Source organism: Suillus plorans (assembly GCF_016647745.1).
Source record: "Suillus plorans strain S12 chromosome Unknown HD556scaffold_1, whole genome shotgun sequence".
Classification (NCBI taxonomy): domain Eukaryota; kingdom Fungi; phylum Basidiomycota; class Agaricomycetes; order Boletales; family Suillaceae; genus Suillus; species Suillus plorans.
This window is the reverse complement of record NW_024537385.1, coordinates 2045673-2068902: the sequence shown is the minus strand read 5'-3', so window position 1 is coordinate 2068902 and position 23230 is coordinate 2045673. Positions and strand designations below refer to the sequence as shown.

General features: G+C 43.7%; 3 protein-coding genes and 1 pseudogene across 4 annotated transcripts; 1 reads left to right on the top strand and 3 right to left on the bottom strand.

Moving 5' to 3' along the window:
- Positions 1-191: 191 nt before the first annotated feature.
- HD556DRAFT_1222941 (uncharacterized protein) lies at positions 192-500 on the bottom strand (the record flags this gene model as incomplete). Its single annotated transcript, XM_041296848.1, has 1 exon — positions 192-500. A coding segment is annotated over one exon (309 nt), but the record flags the coding sequence as incomplete, so codon positions are not given.
- Positions 501-3492: 2992 nt separating this feature from the next.
- HD556DRAFT_1302683 (uncharacterized protein) lies at positions 3493-4482 on the bottom strand (the record flags this gene model as incomplete). Its single annotated transcript, XM_041299525.1, has 7 exons — positions 3493-3540; positions 3591-3711; positions 3761-3809; positions 4021-4093; positions 4172-4286; positions 4323-4420; positions 4450-4482. The coding sequence occupies 7 exons, from the start codon at positions 4480-4482 to the stop codon at positions 3493-3495; spliced, it is 537 nt and encodes a 178-aa protein (XP_041168033.1).
- A 4834-nt stretch (positions 4483-9316) lies between these two features.
- HD556DRAFT_1428439 (uncharacterized protein) lies at positions 9317-9851 on the top strand (the record flags this gene model as incomplete). Its single annotated transcript, XM_041304711.1, has 2 exons — positions 9317-9435; positions 9485-9851. 2 exons carry the CDS (start codon positions 9317-9319, stop codon positions 9849-9851), a joined length of 486 nt encoding a protein of 161 aa, XP_041168032.1.
- Positions 9852-16096: 6245 nt separating this feature from the next.
- On the bottom strand, positions 16097-16171 carry HD556DRAFT_t2 (annotated as a pseudogene). Its single transcript has one exon. The product of its transcript is annotated as a tRNA-OTHER (tRNA).
- Between the last annotated feature and the right edge of the window lie 7059 nt (positions 16172-23230).

Here is a 23230-nt window from a genome sequence, read left to right as displayed (position 1 = left end):
CACGTGCTTATGGATTTCGGCCGGATTTTTGTATATAAGTAGCCAATGCAAATTGTATTAGATCTTATGTATACTATGAGACTTCAAACCTGCAAAACAAATAACTAAGCTTCATCCTCGCTGGTCTCCTCCTCATCAGATGTGACCACAAACTCTGCACTCTTTGGAGGCTGTACAGAGGACCCAGACCCTCATGCATGCTTTCTTGGGCATCTGTTCTCCTTTCCATTGCATTTTCGTGCTACCCCAGCATCAGAGCGCTTCTTGCAGGGCTTACCAATGGTCTCTCCTCTCTTGTGGTGCACAGCTAGTTGAGTGGTATATTCCTCCCTTTGACGCGGGGACATGCGGAACCAATGGCAAGAGCCATCTTTAAGTGCATTGCGGAGCTTCAGAAGGGTGTTGTGATCATTGAGGCTGGTGGGGGATTGGAATGGAATGCCCTCGGGCCAGCCTTTCAGATCAATCCCAAGCTTCTCTTTAATGGTGGTGCCAAAGTTTGCATCGCAGCATAGTTGATATGAACATCACATCTCTTAATTATAGTTCCTAAAACATGATAGTTAGTATTTTTTTATCATTAGATATAAAAAACAAATGTATTTAGCCCAGAATTAAGCAGACAAGTGCAAACACATTGCATGATTTGCACCGTCTCACACTCGTCAATGTCTAGGATGTTGATATCAATATAGCACTGGTGGGAAAGCAAGAAAGGACATACTTCAACCTAACATGCACACCCATTGCTCCAGCTTTCACATGATTTCATTGGCCTCCATTTGGAGGACATCCTCCCAGAAGTCCATAATATTATCCATCCCGAACCATGTTGCCTGGGTGGTGTCATATACATGTCCACATGAGGTGAAGAGACACACTGTCATATCCCGCGTTCCAGGTCCGGACCTATCACACTCATCATTTCCGGATTTCCGGATCCGGCCGACTTCTATGTATCATCCGGATCCGACCCGCGTCTAACTTCCGTGCCTTATCCCTTTGGTATTTCCCTTATCAGTTAGTACGCTTTATTTTCTGTCCCTTATTCATTTCCGTCTTCATTTACTAAGTTCCAATAGACTAGTGATAGTCGTCCCATATGTTTTCTCCATAGCTTTACATAGCCTCGCACTGCACTTACTGTTCTCCATTATGTCCTCAGTAGTATATAAACCCTGTACAGTCTCTGTAGTTTCCTCAGTTCGAATATCATCTTAGACTCTGCTCATTCTCTCCTCCGTCCGACTTGAGTTTCTCTCTTGTCGACCTCCGCTCGTCTTAGGATTGACTCCTATAGACTTGTCACCTCCGCCTCTACCTCTGGTAGTCCTCCGCTGTTTCCTTTCTAGTTCGGACTTCGTCCAGATTAGTCTTATCTCTTGTTCCCAAACGTCCACCGGAATTCCCGCGCATCGGACATCGCCCGACGCCCTCCGGACATCGTCCGGTAACCTTCGGACATTGTTCAACAGCCTTCAGAAGTTAGGGGCACGTACTCGGGTAAGGGGCGCAGCGCACGAGCTGAAGCCAAGCCCTTCGGATCCGACCCTTGAGCACGTTCTTAACACACACATGAACCCCTGTTCGACCTGCAAGGCTATCTAGCTATAGATTTATTAGTAAGGTGTAAGACATGGCACTGTATCAAACCTACCATCTTGAAGACATTGTCTAATGTTGACTGGACATCATGCGCTGCGGTGGTGTTAGTTGCGTGAACACTCATATTCTGAAGAGCACGGTGCTCATTGAGTTTGTTGATGTATTCCTGTTGTTCCTTGGGGGTCAGATTGTGCATACTATGATCCTCCTTCAGCAGGTCTTGGATCTCATCAAGTGAATATTTCGCACCATGAGGTTGGTCTATTGCTTCCAGTGCTGCCGCGGTTCGGTCCAGAACCATGGTTTGAACCGGACTTTTGGTCCAGTTCTCCGCGGTTCGGTCCACAGTTCTCACATCAGCCAGAACCAGACCGGAAAACGGTTCTTGGTTCTAGGTCTTCCCAAACGGTCCCGTTCTGGTTTGGCAAGGCCAAACCGTTGTAGAAACAACAATACAGAGAGGAACAAACAAAGCTCCTGACTGTATCTGTAAATGTTGTAAGGTCGCGCGTTGCCTAGTCTGCTATACTTGAGACGACAAGTGCGTTCGACCCTAAAGGGGAAGCGAGTGCAGCAAGGATCTAGTAGTGCGTGCCGAAGGCGCTACTGGTCGGCTGATGCGAAGCGTGAGAAAGCGCGCAGGTGCGCGCGAGGCGCGGGAAGCGCGCGCGCGTGAGCGGTAATGAGAGAGAGTAAGAGTGAGTCTGCTTAAGTGGTGATTAGATACTAGACAAGAGATACGAGTGCGAGGTGTCAAAGAATAGATTTCTACTATGTTCTCCTAGGTAGTATGTGGGTGGTAAGTGGGAGGTAGAGTCTAAGTTCGAAAGTTCCTAATAGTATGTAATGCTGGCGCTTATATACGGCGCCTAAGCGCTGTCATGCGGAGCCGAAGCGCTACCGAGTAAGGTATGTAAAGATATATGTATGTAAGTAAGGGTCCATGATATAAATAAAGGTGGAATGATATGTAAATAAGGGAAATGGAAATACACGCACTAGAGAGCTTGGTGGACAGTGGATGGATGCTTCCGGAAGGCTGGCGCTATAGGGCGATCAAGCGCGGGAAAGCGCGCGCGCGTATACATCGTAAAGCGCAGGAATGGTGCGCGCATGGCGCGCGTTGCGCGGGAAAGCTGCGCCTCATATAGGGATAGCTGCAGATAGCACACAGAATGGTGCTGCAAGTTTGTGCAATGAACTCCCTAGTGAAAAGTGCCATATCACACCATAATAGGCATGAGTCTCTACACCGTTATCGACTTCGACTTTGCTTTGACTTTGCTCAGCGCATGCTTCCAAACAAGCACCTTCAGTCTCTTTTCAATCTCCCGCCTTCGATGCAGTTCCCAATATCCTTCGGCTCAGGCGACACTGCAAATGGGCTGCTTTCAGCCACTTTTTCACATTCAATGCTCTCTTCACCATGAATGACGTGACCTTGATCGTGAGTACTAATTCTATCCTCATTCGAGCTCGAGCCATGCTGATCCAAGTTGTTTCCCACTGTTTGCAGTCTGTGAGTGTGTTGATCCTTGTTTGAGCTCGAGCCATGCTGATCTAAGTCGTTGCCCACTGTTTGCAGTCTGTGATATCCTATTTCTGGTTGTGTCAACCCCTCGTTATCGCAATTGCTCTCCTGATACCTCTCATGCATGGTAATTGGGGGAGCAACCATGTTATTAGATTAGTTACTCAACATGTAGACTACTTAGTACTATGTCAATGTTTTTTTGTGTGCTCTTACAGTTTTTTGTTTTTTTGGTTCAATTCGGGTTTGAACCCCAAAAAAACCGAACCGGACCATAGAGAACGGTTCTCTATGGTCCGGTTCTGGGTTCGGACATTTTGCAGAACCGAACCGATGGTCCGGTTCTTGGTTCTCATCTAAGACCCTCTGAACCGGACCAAACCGGTCCACGGCAGCACTAATTGCTTCAGTCAGCATGATAGTTGCAAAAATGACGACAAGTAAAATGACTGACCTGCGTTAACTTCCTGTGCTTTTGCATGTATAAGGGTGTTGGCTTAGCTGTAAGTGCCGATGTGCTAGTAGCATCAAGAAAGACAGGGCATGGATAAGCAAGCAAGATGCTGTTGAGGATTCTGTTGAGGAATTTGGCAGCACCAGCTCACTATGATAGAGAAAACTCACTCACCTGCAGATAATCCAGTGACATTCCCTGTAAGACTGGAGGCGCCCACTGACAGGATAGGTGAGGTATGGCCAGGAATATTCAAAGGTTGGTTGAGTGATATCCATGGCACAAATAATGTGACCTTGGAGGTAAATTCCCCTGGCATCAGTCACTGACGCTGGGGGAATTTACCCCAAGATCACATCTGACAAGTGCTTACTTAATTCACAGGACACTGGTGATTGAATCCCTCTGAGTCAACATCTCTGTCACTCACTTTGACCTTTCAAGTGTCTGCCACGTTCACCAGTAAGCCAAATCGCCAATCTGGTGTAGCACTCGAGCTCGTGCTAGGCTCGTATTCAGTTATTTCATGATCCATGTCAAATGCCCATCACATGATAATCACTTCCTGCTCAATCTGACACTTTGACTAGTGGACCCGATGCTTTGACTAGCAGACATGATGTTTCGGCCACAGCGGACCTAATATTTTCCTGCACACTTGTCCTATCCGTGTCCCATCCTGTCTTGCTAGCCCCACTAGGTGCATAGTTGATTATTTCGCACATTACTCACGTTGCAGCAAGCACTATTACATGTTTTCCCATAGTCCGCAGTGCCTCGTGTTTATTTACATGTACTTTGGACCTGAAATATTCCGCCGCTACTTTCGCCTACAGGTTCCGCATTTATATGTACTTACATATATATTGGACTGACCTCGAGCATTATTCATCATTCAAGTAGTGGGGAGCCGTTCCCCAATACCTTGTGGTCAAACCCGATATTTCGTAATTCTTAGTTGACATTGTGAATATTACCGCTCTTTCTATCCAAAAATACCTGTCTTTATTGATAATCCACATACTGCTCGCTTTCCCGACATTCACTATCACTATTCTCTGTAACCCACTGAACCTGCACCTGAAACCCACTAACCCAAAAACATCAGACCCGATGTAGGACTGGAAGTCCTTACAGCCTTGTAGAGGCTATTTTGCAGTGTCCCTCAGCATCCTATTGCTTTACTATATGAAGCGCAGCTTTCCCGTGAGCCTCGCTTAGCGGCCGCTACTTTCCTGCAACGGCCGCAGTGTTCCCACGCGCGCGCACAGCCGCGCTTTACTCATGCTTCATTGGCCGATGTTCTGCATCCATCCATAGTCCAAAACCAACCCAATGGTATGTTATTCCATGATTATATTTACATATCAGACCATTTCCACATTGCACCACCTTTATTTTGTCATAGACCCTTATTTACATATAGCTTTACATACCCTACTCGGTAGCGCATCAGCTCGGTTCTGCTTGACAGTGCTTAGTGCAATACTTAAGCACTAGCAGTACATATCTTTCAGTAGCTTGTTTTCCGGATGTTCCAGTAGCAACTCCCATTAGCCTACAGTTAGTAGCTATTGGCAATCCGTATCCATTTACCGCTTGCACCACGTCTGTTATCGTCCGCTTTACATCTATTTCTATTGTCTATCATCTCTATCATCATCTGAACCACTCGCGCATCGGCCGCTTCGCAGCCGCATTCTTCCCGCGCCTTCGGCTTTTGGCTGCTGCTTCATTCCTGCGCTTTGCATCGGCCGCTAAGCGGCACCTTCTGTGCTCATTTCTAGACCTTTGCTGCACTAGCTTCCCCTTTAGGGTCAAACGCACTTGTCCCACAAGTATAGCAGACTAGGTGTTGGACGACCTACAACATAAAGATATTGGTTTGGAGCCTATAGCACCACACTGAGTTGTAAACCTACACCGACACTTTGGCATCGGACTTGTGATTATATCTTCGGACTTTGTTTCCTGTGCTCAGACTTTTGATCACTTATCATTTCACTACTTACAGACTAACACCAGATAGCTAACCCCTCGGGTCGAACATACTTGTCTACAAGTATAGCAGACTAGGCTGTGCAAGACCACAACATTTTATATTGCTGGTTACTTACTTTGAGTAGTGTCCAGCAATTGTTGTCTCGTTACACCGGAAATTTGTACTAAATTCCGCTTATTCCTTTAGTATTGATGGCATTGTAAAGGCAGCATGAGGCAATGCACCGCTGGCTTTCAAAGCCCAAGCAAGTCTTTGAACTTAATTATCATACTTGATCATCAAGTTATTACCAGTATCCATGAAATCCAACGTGAAAAGGCACGAGTATGTTTGCAGCGGTGAGTTTTTCTATCATGCTTGTCACCTTTTGTGACTTATCAGATGGTCAGGAATCGTGCTAGGTACTTCATTGCTCAACTAACACTGTATTGTGATCGCTAACAGAATCCTGACAGGAAACACCAGCAAAAGGACCTGCAGGCGCCAATCTCAGAGGCTAGTGATAGGTGGACATCTTCTCCAGAGTCTTTACCAGACCAGGATGATGATACCCATCATCACATCTCAATGACAGTGCAACTCAAAGCTCTCATATCCCTCTCCAAGATCTCCGACATACATACATTGATCACTGGGTGGCAAACTGAATGGGGCCCTGCAGCTACATGGGCGAAGAACTTCCATCACATACTTTTGTGTGTGCAGGAGAAAGGGCGGAGGGCCACAGACAAGTTCTTCTCTCAGTGTGAGGACCATGTCTGAGAGGGTTGGGTGATACTGCGTGACCTTCAGCTTCTCGTGCACCATCTGCCAAATAAGGGGTCCAAGCAGGTGAAAGATACTTATATTTAGATATATGACTTGTTGTCAGTAGTTCTTGTGGAGGTGTTTTTTTTTGAGCTCAAGCTTGATGAGTATGCCCCTGCAGTCCCTTTGAGCAAACTTTCTGAAGTACAGTATTATCATAGTATCTAGCCATATCTAGTATGTTATAAAAATTCTTCCTCCCCAATCATATGTCGAATGGAAAGGCTTGAAGTGAGTGAATATATATACATATAGAACAACATATATAGTGAATGACATAGCAAACGAGTTCACCATGATACACAATTTCTACTTGGGTTTCATCATGTTGATGTTGATTGAGTTGTCCAACTGGTAGTGAAATTCAATGAACTTTATCGATCATTTGCAGTGGAACCAAGAAAACAAGGATGTGTTTTAGTGTTGGGACATAAGAATTCACTTAACTTGAATTATGAATTGCACAAACGACATTGTGAATCTTTCAGTGATTTGGTGCACAACTATACTCAATTGTTACTCAATTGCATGCAAACACAACAAGTGCTGCTTCCTCTCTCCAAACTGCAAAGATACACTCATGTATTCATTTGTGTAATTGTTTTCTGCATATATACTACTATTTTCTGCATTTCAGTCCCTCTGAGCTGTGACAAGTAGTAAGAGACATGCGATCAAATTCCCAACATTCAGATGGACAAAGTAAGTACATAGAGATCGCAGTATGCAATTAGCTTTACCCTCAAACACTGCTATCATGCAACTCTATCCTGTCCACTAGCGCCAATAAGTCTGACAAGTCCTCGACTTGGGCCCACAACTCATCACTGGAATGGGAGGAAGTAGGCGTCAGAGGAGATGCTACTGCACTATCTACAAAGAATGTGGCCGTCTCAGAGGAAACCGAAGTAGATTTGGATGCTGGAGAAGAGGGTCATTCTGGCATGCCTTGCACCTGCACTTTGATATGTGAATTTAAGATTGGGAGATTGGACTATTGCAAGGTTAGATTATAGTTCCAACATAATGAGAAGAAGAACTTACTGGACCTGTGATCACCTGTTTTGCCTCGGTGTCCATGGTGCGAATTTTCTCAGTCTCAGTCTCAGTTTCTGTAAACTCCCGCATGGTTTTTGTTCAAGTAGTTATGTGCTGTGAAACAATCTGCATCTTTTTGTTCATCCAGGTGCAAGTGACTAGTGATCTTGGCTGTTGCAGACCTAAACATGCTCAGTAATCTGAAAATGAAGAAACACAATATCAGTACATACCTTGCAATTGATGAGGTTCGTGGTTCATATTCACACTTGTCCAGATAGAATTCTAAGTCTCCTCTTGACCTGCACAGTCATGTGCAGGTGTTGACAGGTAAGGCTCTGTTTCACATCAAATCAATAATATGTTAATGGCTGTCACAAGCATGAGCAAACACCCTCGAAATCGTATGAGACTCACCTCCTCGAAGATACAGCATGTGGTTTCCCATTGAGAGACTGCAGCTCATGGTGTTCCACCAATGAGTGAAGTCCTTGGGCTGAAGAAAATCACCCAGCATGCTGCCAGTGTGGGTACTCCCAAAAAGGCTCGCCTAGCAGGTAAGAATGTTTTTTTTAGAATATTCTTGACTTGGACACTGATGGAGTACTTACATAGTGCTGACCTCCGAAGAGAAACATGCGCTCAAAGCACTTTGGGAGCATCATCCAGAAGAGACTGATTTCGGTGGCAGTGATGACTTTAATTTTGGTCTCCTGGACGGGTCAAAGACAGTTGACATTAGCCATGCAGGTGGAGAGTTTCATGAACTCACCCGCAAAGTTTTGGGCAACTTTTGGAATCAGTAAGTCAACTAGCACTATCACATGTAGAAATACTTACTAAAATATTACTAGAAATCAAACAAGGTCGTGCTCTCATCAGCATGATTTTAGGACCAGACATGACAGGATGAGGTGTTGCACTGAAGCCTTTGACAAGCAGATATCAGCATTAGGGAAGGCGTTGATGACTTGGCAATTTGAGAACCGTGATGGGAATTGAAGCTTCTTTGCATGTGACAGAAGTGTGTCTTCAGACGAGGAAGTCGCAGGGACTATTACAATAAGGGTTGTGGACCTGTTCTGTACATAGGTTCTATTAATGATCTGCACCTGTTTTGCTGACACACACTTTAGACGCTGAGAATATTTCTTTGAACATATTCCCGATAGACACATTCATTGCCTCAGCCCTTGTTCATCAAGGGGTCATACCTTGCTCCCCGATCTCCCTAACTACTGGAATTACAGTACAGGCAGTTGAATTCTATCACATAACATGTCAATGAAATCCCCACTTCTCAATTCAGGCATATGTGAAGACAATGTATGATCTACAAGGTGTGAGTGCATATACTATTCAGGTACTAATACCATTGTATTGATTTGACTTAGGTTCAATTCCGTGCGTATCTGTCTCGGCAATTTTCAATAGCATATGATATATACTTGCAAATGCTTACTAATATCAACAGCCTTGTTCATGCAGCAATTGGACATAATGATCCAGATTGGAGGCTCAAGCATGCATGTCCAGCATGCACGTACACATTGACTAATGAACTCCCTTTAAGATTTAGAATGCTCTACACCAAAGATGGCAATGATTCTCTCAAGCACATGTTGAAGCAGCGCATCAGAGACAGCAACATGGATTCAGACAACACCACAGTGTTGTCTCAGTGCTCCTGCGAGCTTTCAACTACGCAATTTGTGGGAGGTGACTGGTACTTATCAAGAGATTTCATTGACAGTTTCATTGGTGACTTGCCTGTTGACATGCTGGCAGATGACAATGAGGTAAGTCTTTTGTTGTCTTAACTAATTCTTTGCAATTCACTCAAACTCAGGATAACCCATGTGCTGGCCAGTGGAAGAACATGAAGGACAAGAAGACTAAAAAAATGTGGGGTGTTTTTGACGAATCTGGAATATTCATGGTGGTTTGTCACCATAGGTTCTCTCTTGTGATTGCAGACATAGTTCAGAGTGGCGAACAGTAAGTATTGTCACTACTCTACCTTGATTTCTACTGACTCATTATTTAGGGCTAAATATCCTCTGGCTGTAGTCTCTAAGCTCCTTGATGCATTTGGCAAGGACCTCGGTAGTGGGTACAACATAGGGTGCAGGTTCAAGACCACCCTCAGTCGTAGTGTGCTTGGGCACCGTGCACATGAACTCAATCATACCTCACTCGTCAGTGTGTTTCACGGTCATGCTCATCAGCATCTGTGTCAGCTCGATCGCCTTGCCACTTATGTTGATGGCCTTGGGCTAGAAGACCTTAAAGGCTGTGAGTGGACATTCTCAAAGTCCAATGCACTCGCGTCTTCAGTCCGATATGCAAGCATATTTGACTGGTGTCAAGCTATCACCAACTACTTTCAACATAACAATGACTATGAGATCTAGGGAACACTAGGACATATTTAGCACTTAGTGGACCAGCCATGGTGTTCTGAATCATTTTAAATCCAGTTGGTGGATGGAGTCAACAGCGCACCCTTGAGATTCTTCAATTGAAGAAACTGGGTGGAATATGCATGGAGGTCCAGCATACCGTTTTGCTTCAGAATAGCAAGGGGCACTCCTTGAACCTGATTTTATATCAGTATTAATATACATCACCAAGAAATACTGAACTTACTGTGGAACGGGAACCATACAAACCCTGAGTCAAGGTCTTCCCATCGGACATCAGACAAATGAAAAAAAAAACTTTTGAGAGGCATGCTGAACATAATTTCATTTTACTGGGTACTAGACAGAAAACTTGACACATGTGGTAAGTGTAATATGAATACATGATATGCAAAGTCTTAGACAAATATCATTGACCGAAGGATACAAGGTTATCTAGGCCAGCTACCAAGCTGAGGGTTTCAATGTCATCAACAGGATCTAGCTTACATCTCTTGCCAAGTGGTGTGACTTGTACCCGTTGAAGGTTCAACAATACAGCGAGGCACAAACGAGGCTCCTGACTGTATCTATAAATGTTGTAAGGTCGCGCATTGCCTAGTCTGCTATACTTGACACAACAAGTGCGTTCGACCCTAAAGGGGAAGCGAGTGCAGCTGTTAAGACCGTGCACAAAGGGTAGAACTGATTCTGAGGGGCTTGGCTTCAGCTCGTGCGCTGCGCCCCTTACCCGAGTATGTGCCCTTAATTTCAGAATGATGTCCAGAGGAAGTACGAAGATGTCCGAAGGACATCCAAAGTGCGGGCAACTTCGGACGGACTTTCCAGACAAGTGCAAGTAACTTCCGGATGAGTGCAGGAAAGTTCTGGAGGAACTTCCGGAAATTACAACAAGGTTTTGTCCTGATACGGATATGTATAATGGCTACTCAGGACACGTCCTGAGTAGAAGCAAACAGAGGAAAGGCTGCAAGGACAAAGTCCGAAGCAGAATAGGTCCGGAGGACCACAGGAAAGATCCGGATGAACTTCCGGAAACTTTGGAGGATCGGATGAGCAGATGAGCAGATGAGTGGATGAGTGGATGAGCAGATGAGCGGATGAGCGGATGAGTGGATGAGTGGATGAGCGGAGTATCGGATAAGCAGAGTCCTGGCCTAGGGAATTTCTCCCTAGGCCTAAGATGGATATTGACTAAGTCGGAAGACTAGAACTGATACAAGGACTTAGTGTGAAGACTAGTGTAATATGATATTCAGACTGAGGAACTACAGGACATATACCAGAGTTTATATACTAAGGAAATAATGGAAAGATCAGTAAGCAAGAGTCTGAGGCTATGTATGAAGCATAAGCAAAGTTATCAAGCGCAAGTCAGAAATGAAGCATAGGTTTAATGGATCAGTAAGCATACCAGTAGTAAGTATAACCGAGATACTGACGACAAGGAATACCGAATAGAGGAATAGGCTGTGTTAATGTTATATGCACAGGAAATGAATTAAGAAGCTTATCGTATATCGGATCGGATCGGATCGGATCTGGACGAGAAGTGTGGATATACGGGATATGACTTTAGGGTGATGGGACAAAGGATGAATGATGCAGGCTAGCTGCGGAGGTATGGAGGTCTGATGTACGGAGCTAAAGGGATTTGGATGTGGATGTACGGATGTGGATGTGCAGAGGTGCAGGGTTCTGGACGGATAGAGGACTAGGGACATGGATAGTGCGTCCGAAGGTCCGGATGAGGCATAGGAACACTGTCGGATGTAGGTCCGGAATACGGGATATGACAGCAGCAAAGATCTAGTAGTAGGCGCTGAAGGCGCTACTGGTTGGCTGATGTGAAGCGCGGAAAAGTGCAGGCGCGCGCGAGGCGCAGGAAAGTGCATGCGTGTATATAGAGATATGAGATGTAAGTGCTACTTTCTAGGGAGGGATTCCAACTAAGCTCAGTTGTGTAGTGTGAACATGGGGGTTCTAAACTACCTTCTGGTATGTACTACTGGCACTTATATATGGTGCCTAAGCGCTGTCATGCAGAGCCGAAGTGCTACCGAGTAAGGTATGTAAAGATATATGTAAGTAAGGGTCCATGATAAAGATAAAGGTGGAACAATATGCAAATAAGAGAAATGAAAATATATGCACTAGAGAGCTTGGTGGACAGTGGATGGATGCTTCCAGGTGGCTGGCGCTATAGAGCGCTCAAGCGCGGGAAAGCGCGCGCGCATATACATCGTGAAGCGTGGGAAAGCTGTGCCTTGTATAAGAATAGCTGCGGATAGCATGCAGAGTGATGCTACAAGTTCATGCCATGTACTCCCTAGTGAAAACTGCCATATCACACAATGAGAGGCATGAGTCTCTACACTGTATGGATGTGTCCTGTGACTTCATGAATAAATAATGTCTGATTGACAAGTTTTTGCAGGATGGCCACATCATTGTCAGGCCAGTCAGATGACTCAAAGTGCTTGTCGTAAATATTGATGATGGCCTCATGTGAGTGCAGGATCTCCATACCCGTCTCCTTCTGGTATGCAGCAGACTCCAGCACACAGCTTTCTGCAACATCTATTATCTTCTAATCATACAAGTTTCTTCTGTGCCTCAGGGGTGATGATGGAGTACCAATGCAAGAAGAACTGGGCCAGTTCAAGGACAAGGTTGTCAAGCAGTTTACAGTCGACAAATATATCCTGCGGAAAATCTGTTCTCACAACAAGCCAATTCAATTTTGCACATCCTCCAGATCCCACCAATGAATGAGCATCAAAGATCTGCATAATGAATTGTGTCCAGTCAATGACAGTCATGTGGCTCTCCCTGTAGATCAATGCTGTCCACAGAATGACGTACAGACTGGATTCCAGGTCATCCTCAATACCATGGACAGTGTCATATCCCGCATTCCGGACCAACATCCGACGACATTCCCACGCCTCATCCGGACCTCCGGATCTCCTGTCCATGTCTCCAGACCCAATCCTCTATCCGTCCGGATCCCTGTACTCCTGCATCTGATATCCGGACACCAGATCTGATATCCACATCTCCGGATCTCCGGATCCGACCTATCTGTCATGTCCGAACCCAAACCTTAAATCAGCGCCCATCCCCTTATGGTAATCACCTGTCTCTGGACTTCTGAACATCCGGATCCGACCCAGGTCTATCTTCCGGATCCGACCCACGTCTATCTTCCGTGCCTTATCCCTTTGTATGTTCCTTCTTGATTTAAACTTCCTCATTTTCCATACCTCGTTTCATTTCCGGCTTTATTTTCCTATGTCTTCATCTCCGTCTTCATTTACTATTTTCCGATAGACTAGTGTTTGACTTTTCTACATCCTCCGTCCACAGCCTCGCATAGCTTCGGACTGTGCTGACTGACTCTCCATTAAGTCCTCTGTAGTATATAAACTCTGTAGAATCTTTGTACTTCCCCAGTCTGAATATCATACACATATTAGACCTCGCACTAGTCTTCACACTAAGTCCTCGTAACAGTTCTATTCCTCCGACTTAGTAATCATCCATCTCAGGCTTAGGGAGGAATTCCCTAGGCCGGAGCTCCGCTCCTCCGCTCCTCCGCTCCTCCGCTCCTCCGCTCCTCCGACCCTCCAATCCACCATTCCTCCAATCCTCCAAGTTTCCGGAAGTTCCTCCGGAACTTTCCCGCGGTCCTCCGGACCTATTCTGCTTCGGACTTTGTCCTTGCAGCCTTTCCTCTGTTTGCTTCTACTCAGGACAAGTCCTGAGTAGCCATTACACATATCCCCGTCAGGACGAAACTCCATCGTAATTTCCGGAAGTTCCTCCGGAACTTTCCCGCACTCATCCGGAAGTTTCTCACACTCGTCCGGAAAGTCCTTCCAAAGTTTCCCACGCTTCTCCGGAAGTCCATTGGACTTCACTGGACTTTCTCCAGACTTCATTCTGAAGTTAAGGGCACATACTCGGGTAAGGGGTGCAGCGCACGAGCTGAAGCCAAGCCCCTTGGAATCAGTCCTACCCTTTGTGCATGGTCTTAACACCACCAAAGATGAAATTATCAAGTGATCACCAGAGTTAAAATCTGTTTCTCTTGGACCGTGCAGGTTTGAAACCTGCCAATGATAAAATTCATTTTCTATGAAAACACACCTTGACATGTGCTCATGGTCGGTTTGCTTTAAAGCCGCTGAGACTAGTGTTTAGCCAAGTGGTTGTCATAACAGAATCAAAATCTGTTTCTATTGGAGTGCAACAGGTTTGAAACCAGTGAAACATCACATTTTTTTCTATAAAAAAATGCCTTGAATATTGAATCATAGACAGTATCTCAGACACTTATCTTCATCAGTCTTAGCTGAGTTGTCGCCAGAATCAAAATCTGTTTCTCTTTGAACTGTGCAGGTTTGAAACCTGCTAATGATAATATTTTTATCCTATGAAATCACACCTTGACATTTCCTTTCGAAGAGTTTTCTCAAAAACTCATCTTAAATGGTCTTAGTCATGTTATTGCCATAATGAATTTAAAATCTGATTGTCCTGGACTAAGCAGGTTTGAAACCTATTTAATTACATTGTTTTTGTTCATTGAAATATACCTCCAACATTTGCTCATGGATGGTTGTCTCAAAAACTCATTATAACCAGTCTTAGCCAAGTGGTTGTTACAACAGAATTAAAGTCTGTTTATCATGGACTTTGCATGCTTGAAATACGCTGAGTAATACATGTTTTTGACCTGCTCAGTCCAGGAAAATCAGATTTCGACTTTCATAACTTCTGAACTAGCAACAATGAAGATCAAAGTCTGAGAAACCGTCCATGAGCAAATATTCAATTGAGCATGTTGCAACATGAAAAAATGTGTCATTTGACTGATTTCAAACCTGTAGGCTTTGATTGAAACATATTTTGAATATATTGTGGCTATGATATGGAAAAGAGCATTTATGATGGGTTTTGAAGGAAACTATCCATATCAGGGGTTTAATTTCATAGAATAAAAATATCATCATCAGCAGGTTTCAAATCTGCAAAGTTCAAGAGACACAGATTTTAACTCTGGCAACAACTTGACTAAGACCAATGAAGATCAATGTCTGAGATACCGTCTATGAGCCAACATTCAAGGCACGTTCTCATAGAAAAAATGTGACATTCAACAGGTTTTAAACCTGTCGCATTCCAATAGAAACAGATTTTGATTCTGTTGCGACAACCACTTGGCTAAAGACAAGATTGATCAGCTTGCAAGCAAACCGACCATGAGCATATGTCAAGGTGTGGTTTCATTGAAAAAACATGAATTTTTTTTATCATTGGCAGGTTTCAAACCTGCACGGTCCAAGAGAAACAGATTTTGACTCTGATAATCACTGTGAATTTCATTTTTAGCGGGTTTTGAACCCACACATGCAGATTTGAAACAGATTTTGATTCTGTTGTAGCAACTGCTTGACTAACACCATTTGAATGCATGCTTAAAGAAAACATTCAAAAGTGAATCTGCAAGGCAAGTCTACCGTTCCCTGTCACTCACAATGTTTTCCCTCAGCTGAACAGATGAATTGAATACAGACTGCAATACAACACTTTCAAAAAGTGAGAGAAGAGCAGGTCTCAAATACAGTGCACCCTAGGATCACACTTGAAAGTTTGATGTATAATCTGCTCTTCTTCTTCTTCAACCAAGTCAAGACCTTTGAAGAAATCTGTCTGTGGTCATGATTGGCCTGAGGACTGTGTTGAGATGCACATTCAGTTTTGGTCAGCACTACGATCACACCGCTAGCATCACTTTCCTGACCCTCTTAAGCAGTGAGTGCTTTTGGACAGCATGAAGTTTTCTCAGAGAGCATCAACAAAGCCTTGTGGATCAAAGATAGAAAATACATTTGTACCGTGTGGCAGTGGGATGAAAGCTATACAACCCCAAAGCATGATTTGAGGCATTTGTGCTCAGGATGCGGAGCCATGTCACATGGAGCCCAGAGGTGTTCTTGGACACAGAAAAGTGCATCCACAAACACCATATAAAGCAGATGTTTGGGAGGGTGAGCCACAATGTCAAGGTGTGTTCTAACAGGAAAATGAAACAGAAAAAAAAAAAACCATATATTATTCATGAGGAAATGTCAAGGTGTGATTTCATAAAATAAAATGTTATCACTGGCAGGTTTCAAACCTGCACAGTCCAAGAGAAACAGATTTTAACTCTGGTAATCACTTGATAATTTCATCTTTGGCGGGTTTTGAACCCACACTGACAGATTTAGATTCTGTCACATTGACCGCTTTGCTGAGAGCAATTGGATTTAACTCCAATGAACCCATTCAGAAGTGAATCCTCAAGATACGTTTATCTGCATTTTGTCAGTTCCAATATTAATTTTCAGCATCCTTCTTGAGTCCAATCATGTGTGATCCTTCCATTGTCATTTGTTGCTTGTGGCTCAGACGTTAATACCAAGACATCACAAACATCATGGGCCCACCATGGTGGTCTGCCATCAGCACTTTTTTAGAGCAATTGCTAGATAAACAGGTCTTGAAGTGAAGAGCCTCAGAAGAAGTCTGATGTCTTTTGTGATAAGAGTAGAATAAAAGAATCAATCATGGTGACCATACTATTGAAAGAACTGCCTTGAGGGTTCACTTCTGAATGAGTTTATTGGAACTGCATCTCACTGATCTTAGCCAAGCAGTTGATACAACAGAATCTAAATCTGTCTGTGTGGGTTCAAAACCTGCTAAAGATGATATTGTCAAGTGATCACCAGAGTCAAAATCTGTTTCTCTTGGAAACTGCAGGTTTGAAACCTGCCAATAATAAAATTTATTTTCTATGAAAACACATCTTGACATTGTCTCACGATTGGTTTTCTCAAAAGCTCAACTCAACTGATGTTAGTCATGTCATTGCTGCCACAGATTCAAAATCTGTTTCCATTGAAGTCTACAGGTTTGAAACCTGTCGAGCGACACATTTTTTCTATCAGAACATGTCTTGAATATCTGTGGCAGTTAATTTGTCAAGAGAGAAAAACATACATGAACTATGTCAGTCATGTTAAGCACGAAAGCAAAGCGAGTGCATGATAATATGTAATATAAGGGTCCATGACATAGCATTACAGAATGTGTGCGCATAGCACCAGCATTACTGTCCGAATTCACAGAAATAGAATAGAAATATGCACCAATGAACTGAATGGACATGTAATGGAAGGACAAAGGACGAGCATGACTCTGTTATGACAGTCACATGGCTAAAGACAACTTTGATAATCTTGCGAGCCAACCGACCATGAGCAAATTTCAAAGTATGTTTTCATAGAAAATAAAATTCATCATTGGCAGGTTTCAAACCTGCACATTCCAAGAGAAACAGATTTTGACTGTGGCGATCACTTGACAATTTTACCTTTAGCAGGTTTTGAACCAACACAGACAGATTTAGATTCTGTTGTACTAACTGCTTGTGTTAAGAACGCGCTCAAGGGTCGGATCCGAAGGGCTTGGCTTCAGCTCGTGCACTGCGCCTCTTACCCGAGTACGTGCCCCTAACTTCCAAAGGCTGTCGAACGATGTCCGATGCATGGGAATTCCGGCGGACGTTCGGAAACAAGAGATAAGACTAATCCGGACGAAGTCCGAACTAGAAAGGAAACAGCGGAGGACTACCAAAGGTAGAGGCGGAGGTGACAAGTCTATAGGAGTCAATCCTAAGACGAGCGGAGGTCGACAAGAGAGAAACTCAAGTCGGACGGAGGAGAGGATGAGCAGAGTCTAAGATGATATTCGAACTGAGGAAACTACAGAGATTGTACAGGGGTTTATATACTACTGAGGACATAACGGAGAACAGTAAGTGCAGTGCGAAGCTATGTAAAGCTATGAAGAAAACATATGGGACGACTATCACTAGTCTATCGGAACTTAGTAAAATGAAGACGGAAATGAATAAGGGACGGAAAATAAAGCGTACTAACTGATAAGGGAAATACCAAAGGGATAAGGCACGGAAGTTAGACGCGGGTCGGATCCGGACGATACATAGAAGTCGGCCAGATCCGGAAATCTGGAAATGATGAGTGTGATAGGTCCGGGTCCGGAACGCGGGATATGACAGCTTGGCTAAGACTAGTTGAATGCACTTTCAATGAACTCATTCAAAAGTAAATCCTCAAGGCACAATCTCAGCCTTGATATATTTGTATTTTTCCTCATTCCCCAGGTCTGTCATATCCCGCATTCTGGACCAACATCCGACGACGTTCCCATGCCTCATCCGGACCTCCAGACCTCCTGTCCATGTCTCCAGACCCAATCCTCTATCTGTCCAGATCCCTGTACTCCTGCATCTGATATCTGGACGCCAGATCTGATATCCACATCTCCGGATCTCCGGATCTGACCTATCTGTCATGTCCGAACTCAAACCTTAAATCAGCGCCCATCCCCTTATGGTAATCACCTGTCTCTGGACTTCCAAACATCCAGATTCGACCCGCATCTATCTTCTGTGCCTTTTCCCTTTGTACGTTCCTTCTCGAGTTAGACTTACTCATTTTCCGTACCTCGTTTCATTTCCGGCTTTATTTTCCTATGTCTTCATCTCCGTCTTCATTTACTATTTTCCGATAGACTAGTGTTTGACTTTTCTATACCCTCCATCCACAGCCTCGCATAGCTTCGGACTGCGCTGACTGATTCTCCGTTATGTTCTTTGTAGTATATAAACCCTGTAAAGTCTCTATACTTCCTCAGTCTGAATATTACACATATTAGTCCTCGCACTAGCCTTCACCCTAAGTCCTCGTAACAGTTCTAGTCCTCCGACTTAGTAATTATCCATCTCAGGCCTAGGGAGGAATTCCCTAGGCCGGAGCTCCACTCCTCCGCTCCTCTGATCCACCATTCCTCCGATCCTCCAAGTTTCCGGAAGTTCCTCCGGAACTTTCCCGTGGTCCTCCGGACCTATTCTGCTTCGGACTTTGCCCTTGCAGTCTTTCCTCTGTTTGCTTCTACTCAGGACAAGTCCTGAGTAGCCATTACACATATCCCCGTCAGGATGAAACTCCATCGTAATTTCCGGAACTTTCCCGCACTCATCTGGAAGTTTCTCGCACTCATCCGGAAAGTCCTTCCGAAGTTTCCCACGCTTCTCCGGAAATCCTTTGGACTTCACTGGACTTTCTCCAGACTTCATTCTGAAGTTAAGGGCACATACTCAGGTAAGGGGCGCAGCGCATGAGCTGAAGCCAAGCTCCTTGGAATCAGTCCTACCCTCTGTGCATGGTCTTAACAAGGTCATTAGGATCAAACTTGCAAGTTTGATGTGTAATCTGCCCTTCTTCTTCTTCTTCAACAGAGTCAAGACCTTTAGAAAGAATTAGATTGTTCTTATGCTCATCCTTCCAAGTTTGCATCAAGATTTTGGTCATATATTGAACTCTGTGTCAAAAATACTCGCATTCACCTAGCAACAAAGGATGCATAAAACCAATAGCAATGTCAATCAAGCTTGAGATCATCAGTGTTTTCTTGCTATACATTTGTGTGGAAATGTGAAGGTGTGATTTCATACAATGAAAATAAAAATGTTATCATTGGTAGGTTTTAAACCCGCACAGTTACAGTTCGAGAGAAACAGATTTTGACTCTAGTGACAACTTGACTAAGACTAATGAAGATCAATCAATGTTTGAGATGCCGTCTATGAGCAGATATTGATATTCAAGACATGTTCTAATAGAAAAAACATGTCGCTCGACAGGTCTCAAACCTGCAGACTTCAATGGAAACAGATTTTGAATCTATTGTGGCAATGAAATGGCTAACATCAGTTGAGTCGAGTTTTTGATAAAACCATTCATGAGATGATGTCAAGGTGTGTTTTTATAGAAAATAAAATTGATTGTTGGCAGGTTTCAAACCTGCACATTCCAAGAGACACAAATTTTGACTCTGGTGATCACTTGATAACTCAATCTTTAGCAGGTTTTGAACTCACACAGACAGATTTAGATTCTGTTGTATCAACTGCTTGGCTAAGATCAGTGAGATGCACTTCCAATAAACTCATTCTTTACAACTGGGTCATGAGTGACAACCGATAATGGAAGGATCACATATGATTGGACTTAAGGGGGATGTTGGAAATTAATATTAGAACTGACAAAATGTAGATAAATGTATCTCGAGTATTCACTTCTGAATGGGCACATTGGGAGTGCATCTAACTGGTCTTAGCCAAGCAGTTGATATGACAGAATCCAAATCTGTCTGTGTGGGTTCAAAGCCTGCTAAAGATGAAATTGCAAGTGATTATCAGAGCCAAAATCTGTTTCTCTTGGACTGTGCAGGTTTGAACCCTGCCAATGATACCTTTTTTTTTTTATGAAATCACACCACCAGCAAGATGGTGCTCTCAGGAAAGCATACATGAGTCCATGTCGAGGTGTGTTCTAACAGGAAAAAACAACAAAAACATATGTATATCATTCATGAGGAAATATCAAGATGTGATTTCATGGAATAAGACTGAGACCAATGAAGATCAGCGTCTGGGATGCTGTCTATGAGCAAATATTCAAGGCATGTTCTAATAGAAAAAATGCAACATTCAACAAGTTTCAAACCTGTTGCACTTCAATGAAAACAGATGTTAATTCTGTTATGACGACCACTTGGCTAAACACAACTCTGATGAGCTTGTAAGCAAACCGGCCATGAGCATATGTTAAGGTGCATTTTTATAGAAAATGAAAATTATCTTTGGCAGGTTTTAAACCTGCACAGTCCAAGAAAAACAGATTTTGACTCTGGCGATCACTTGACAACTTAATCTTTGGTAGGTTTTGAACCCACACAAATAGATTTAGATTCTGTTGTATTGACTGCTTGGCTAAGACCAGTCAGATTCACTTCCAATGAACCCTCAAGGCACATTTATCTGCATTTTGTCAGTTCTTAGCACGAATTAGGAATCTTTTTCACTAAAAAATTACCAGAGGCAAATGCAAGTATTCTTGATGCAAACTTGGGACAATAAGCGCAAGAACAATTTAATTCTCTCCAAAGGTCTCAACTTGGTTGAATAAAAAGAGCAGATTACACATCAAACTTTCAAGTTTGATTCTAATGACCTGAGGAAGTTCTGAGATAAAGCAGAAGTATTTAGACAATAGTGCGACATTCTGCACTTAGGTGCTTTCAAGCGCTCAGTGTCAAATAGCAGTTATAGTGTATTTTAGACTGTGAGTAGGGCTCAGCAGGGGTATGGGTAACCCCTGTGGGTCGTGGGTAGGGGTACTTGAGGGTATGGGTATGGGTAGTGGCCTCACAACCCAACAATGACTCTATGAATATTTTCGACTCCCTACTCATGCTCACCCATCCCAAGTGCACTGCTTCAGTTGAGGAACTCAACAACTATCTCAACATGGATACTGAGGATGTTATGGACCCATTAGCATGGTGGCATGGGCACCAGAAGACTTATCCACGACTCTCTTGAATGGCGTTAGACTACCTCACCATTCCAGGTATGTTTGTATCTCTGTGCAGTCAATATTCTCTAACATTTGTTATACCAGCAACATCTGTTGACGTCGAGCGTATTTTCAGCCGTGGACGGCTACTTCTCTCGCATGTCTGAAACAGTCTCTCCACACAGTCGACGCACGCACTCCTTTGTGTCAGGCTGTGGAGCCAGCTAGGATTGGTGAAGGATACTGACATTCAGTCTGTTTCTAGCCTACCTGATGTCAACGGCGACGACGAGGCACTTGATGATGGGTGGGATAGTATCATATTGGACTAGGTACTTATACTACTGACTTTTGTTGTTACCTACATATGAATTGTATCGTGGGTATGAGTATACCCACAAGACGCTCGACCCGTGGCATACCTGTGTAGAGACCCGTACCCTTAGGTACCCATGGGTGCATGGGTATGGGTAGCAGAGGGGTACAGGTGTGGGTTGCTCTCTCGACACCCGCGGGTTTACCCCTGCGGACCCCTAACTGTGAGTCCCACAATATGCAAGATGGTGGTGGAAAGTTGTTTAGAGTCAAAAGATACATGGTGCTATGTAAGTAATTCTCAGTGTGTTCTCAGCGCGCAGAAGCAAGTTGGAAGCGCAGCAAATAGGCAAAAGTATGTAAGTCGCTTCTGAATGGGTTCATTGGGAGTGTAGCTAACTAGTCTTAGCCAAGCAGTTGATACAACAGAATCTAAATCTGCTTGTGTGGGTTCAAAACCTGCTGGAGATGAATTTGCCAAGCGATTATTAGAGTCAAAATCTCTTTCTCTTGGACTGTGCAGGTTCGAAACCTGCCAGTGATAAAATTTATTTTCTATGAAAACACACCTTGAAAAATTTGCTCATGGTCAATTTGCTTGCAAGCTGATCACAGTTGTCCTCAGCTAAGTGGCTGTCATAACAGAATCAAAATCTGTTTCCATCAGAGTGCAACAAGTTTGAATCTTGTCAAATGTCGCATTTTTTCTCCAAGAACGTGTCTTGAATATTTGCTCATAGACAGCATCTCAGACATTGATCTTCATTGGTCTTGGTCAAGTTGTCACCAGATTTAAAATCTGTTTCTCTTCAACTGTGCAGGTTTAAAACCCGCCAATAACAACATTTTTATTCTATGAAATCCAAAATGGTGGAATGTGATGAATCACAAGTTAATGCAAAAGACACATCATTATACAGATTACAAACCTGCTTAGTTCAAGAGAAATATATTTTGACTCTGACAATCACTTGAATAAGCACAATAAAGAATCTCAGCCTTAATAGATTTGTATTTTTCCTAATTCCCCAGGTTATTAGGATCAAACTTTGAAAGTTTGATGTGTAATCTGCTCTTTTTCTTCTTCAACCAAGTCAAAACCTTTAGAAAGAATGATATTGTTATTATACTTATCCTTCTGAGTTTGCATTGAGATTTTGGTCATATATTGAACTCTGCATCAAAAATACACTGTGTCATCCTTTCATTGTCAGTTTTGACTCATGGACCCACCGTGGTGGTCTTCCATCAGCACTTTTTCAGGGAAATCATTAGATAAACAGGTCTTGAAGTCAAGAGCCCCAGAAGGAAGTCTGTGTCTTTTGCAATAAGAGTAGGATAAAAAAATCAACAGTGACCATGCTTGTTAACAATGTGCTCAAGGGTCGGATCCGAAGGGCTTGGCTTCAGCTCGTGCGCTGCGCCCCTTACCCAAGTACGTGCCCCTAACTTCCGAGGGTTGTCGAACGATGTCCGAAGGTTACCGGACGATGTCCGGAGGGCGTCAGGCGATGTCCAGAGTCCGATGTCCGATGCGCGGGAATTCCGGCGGACATT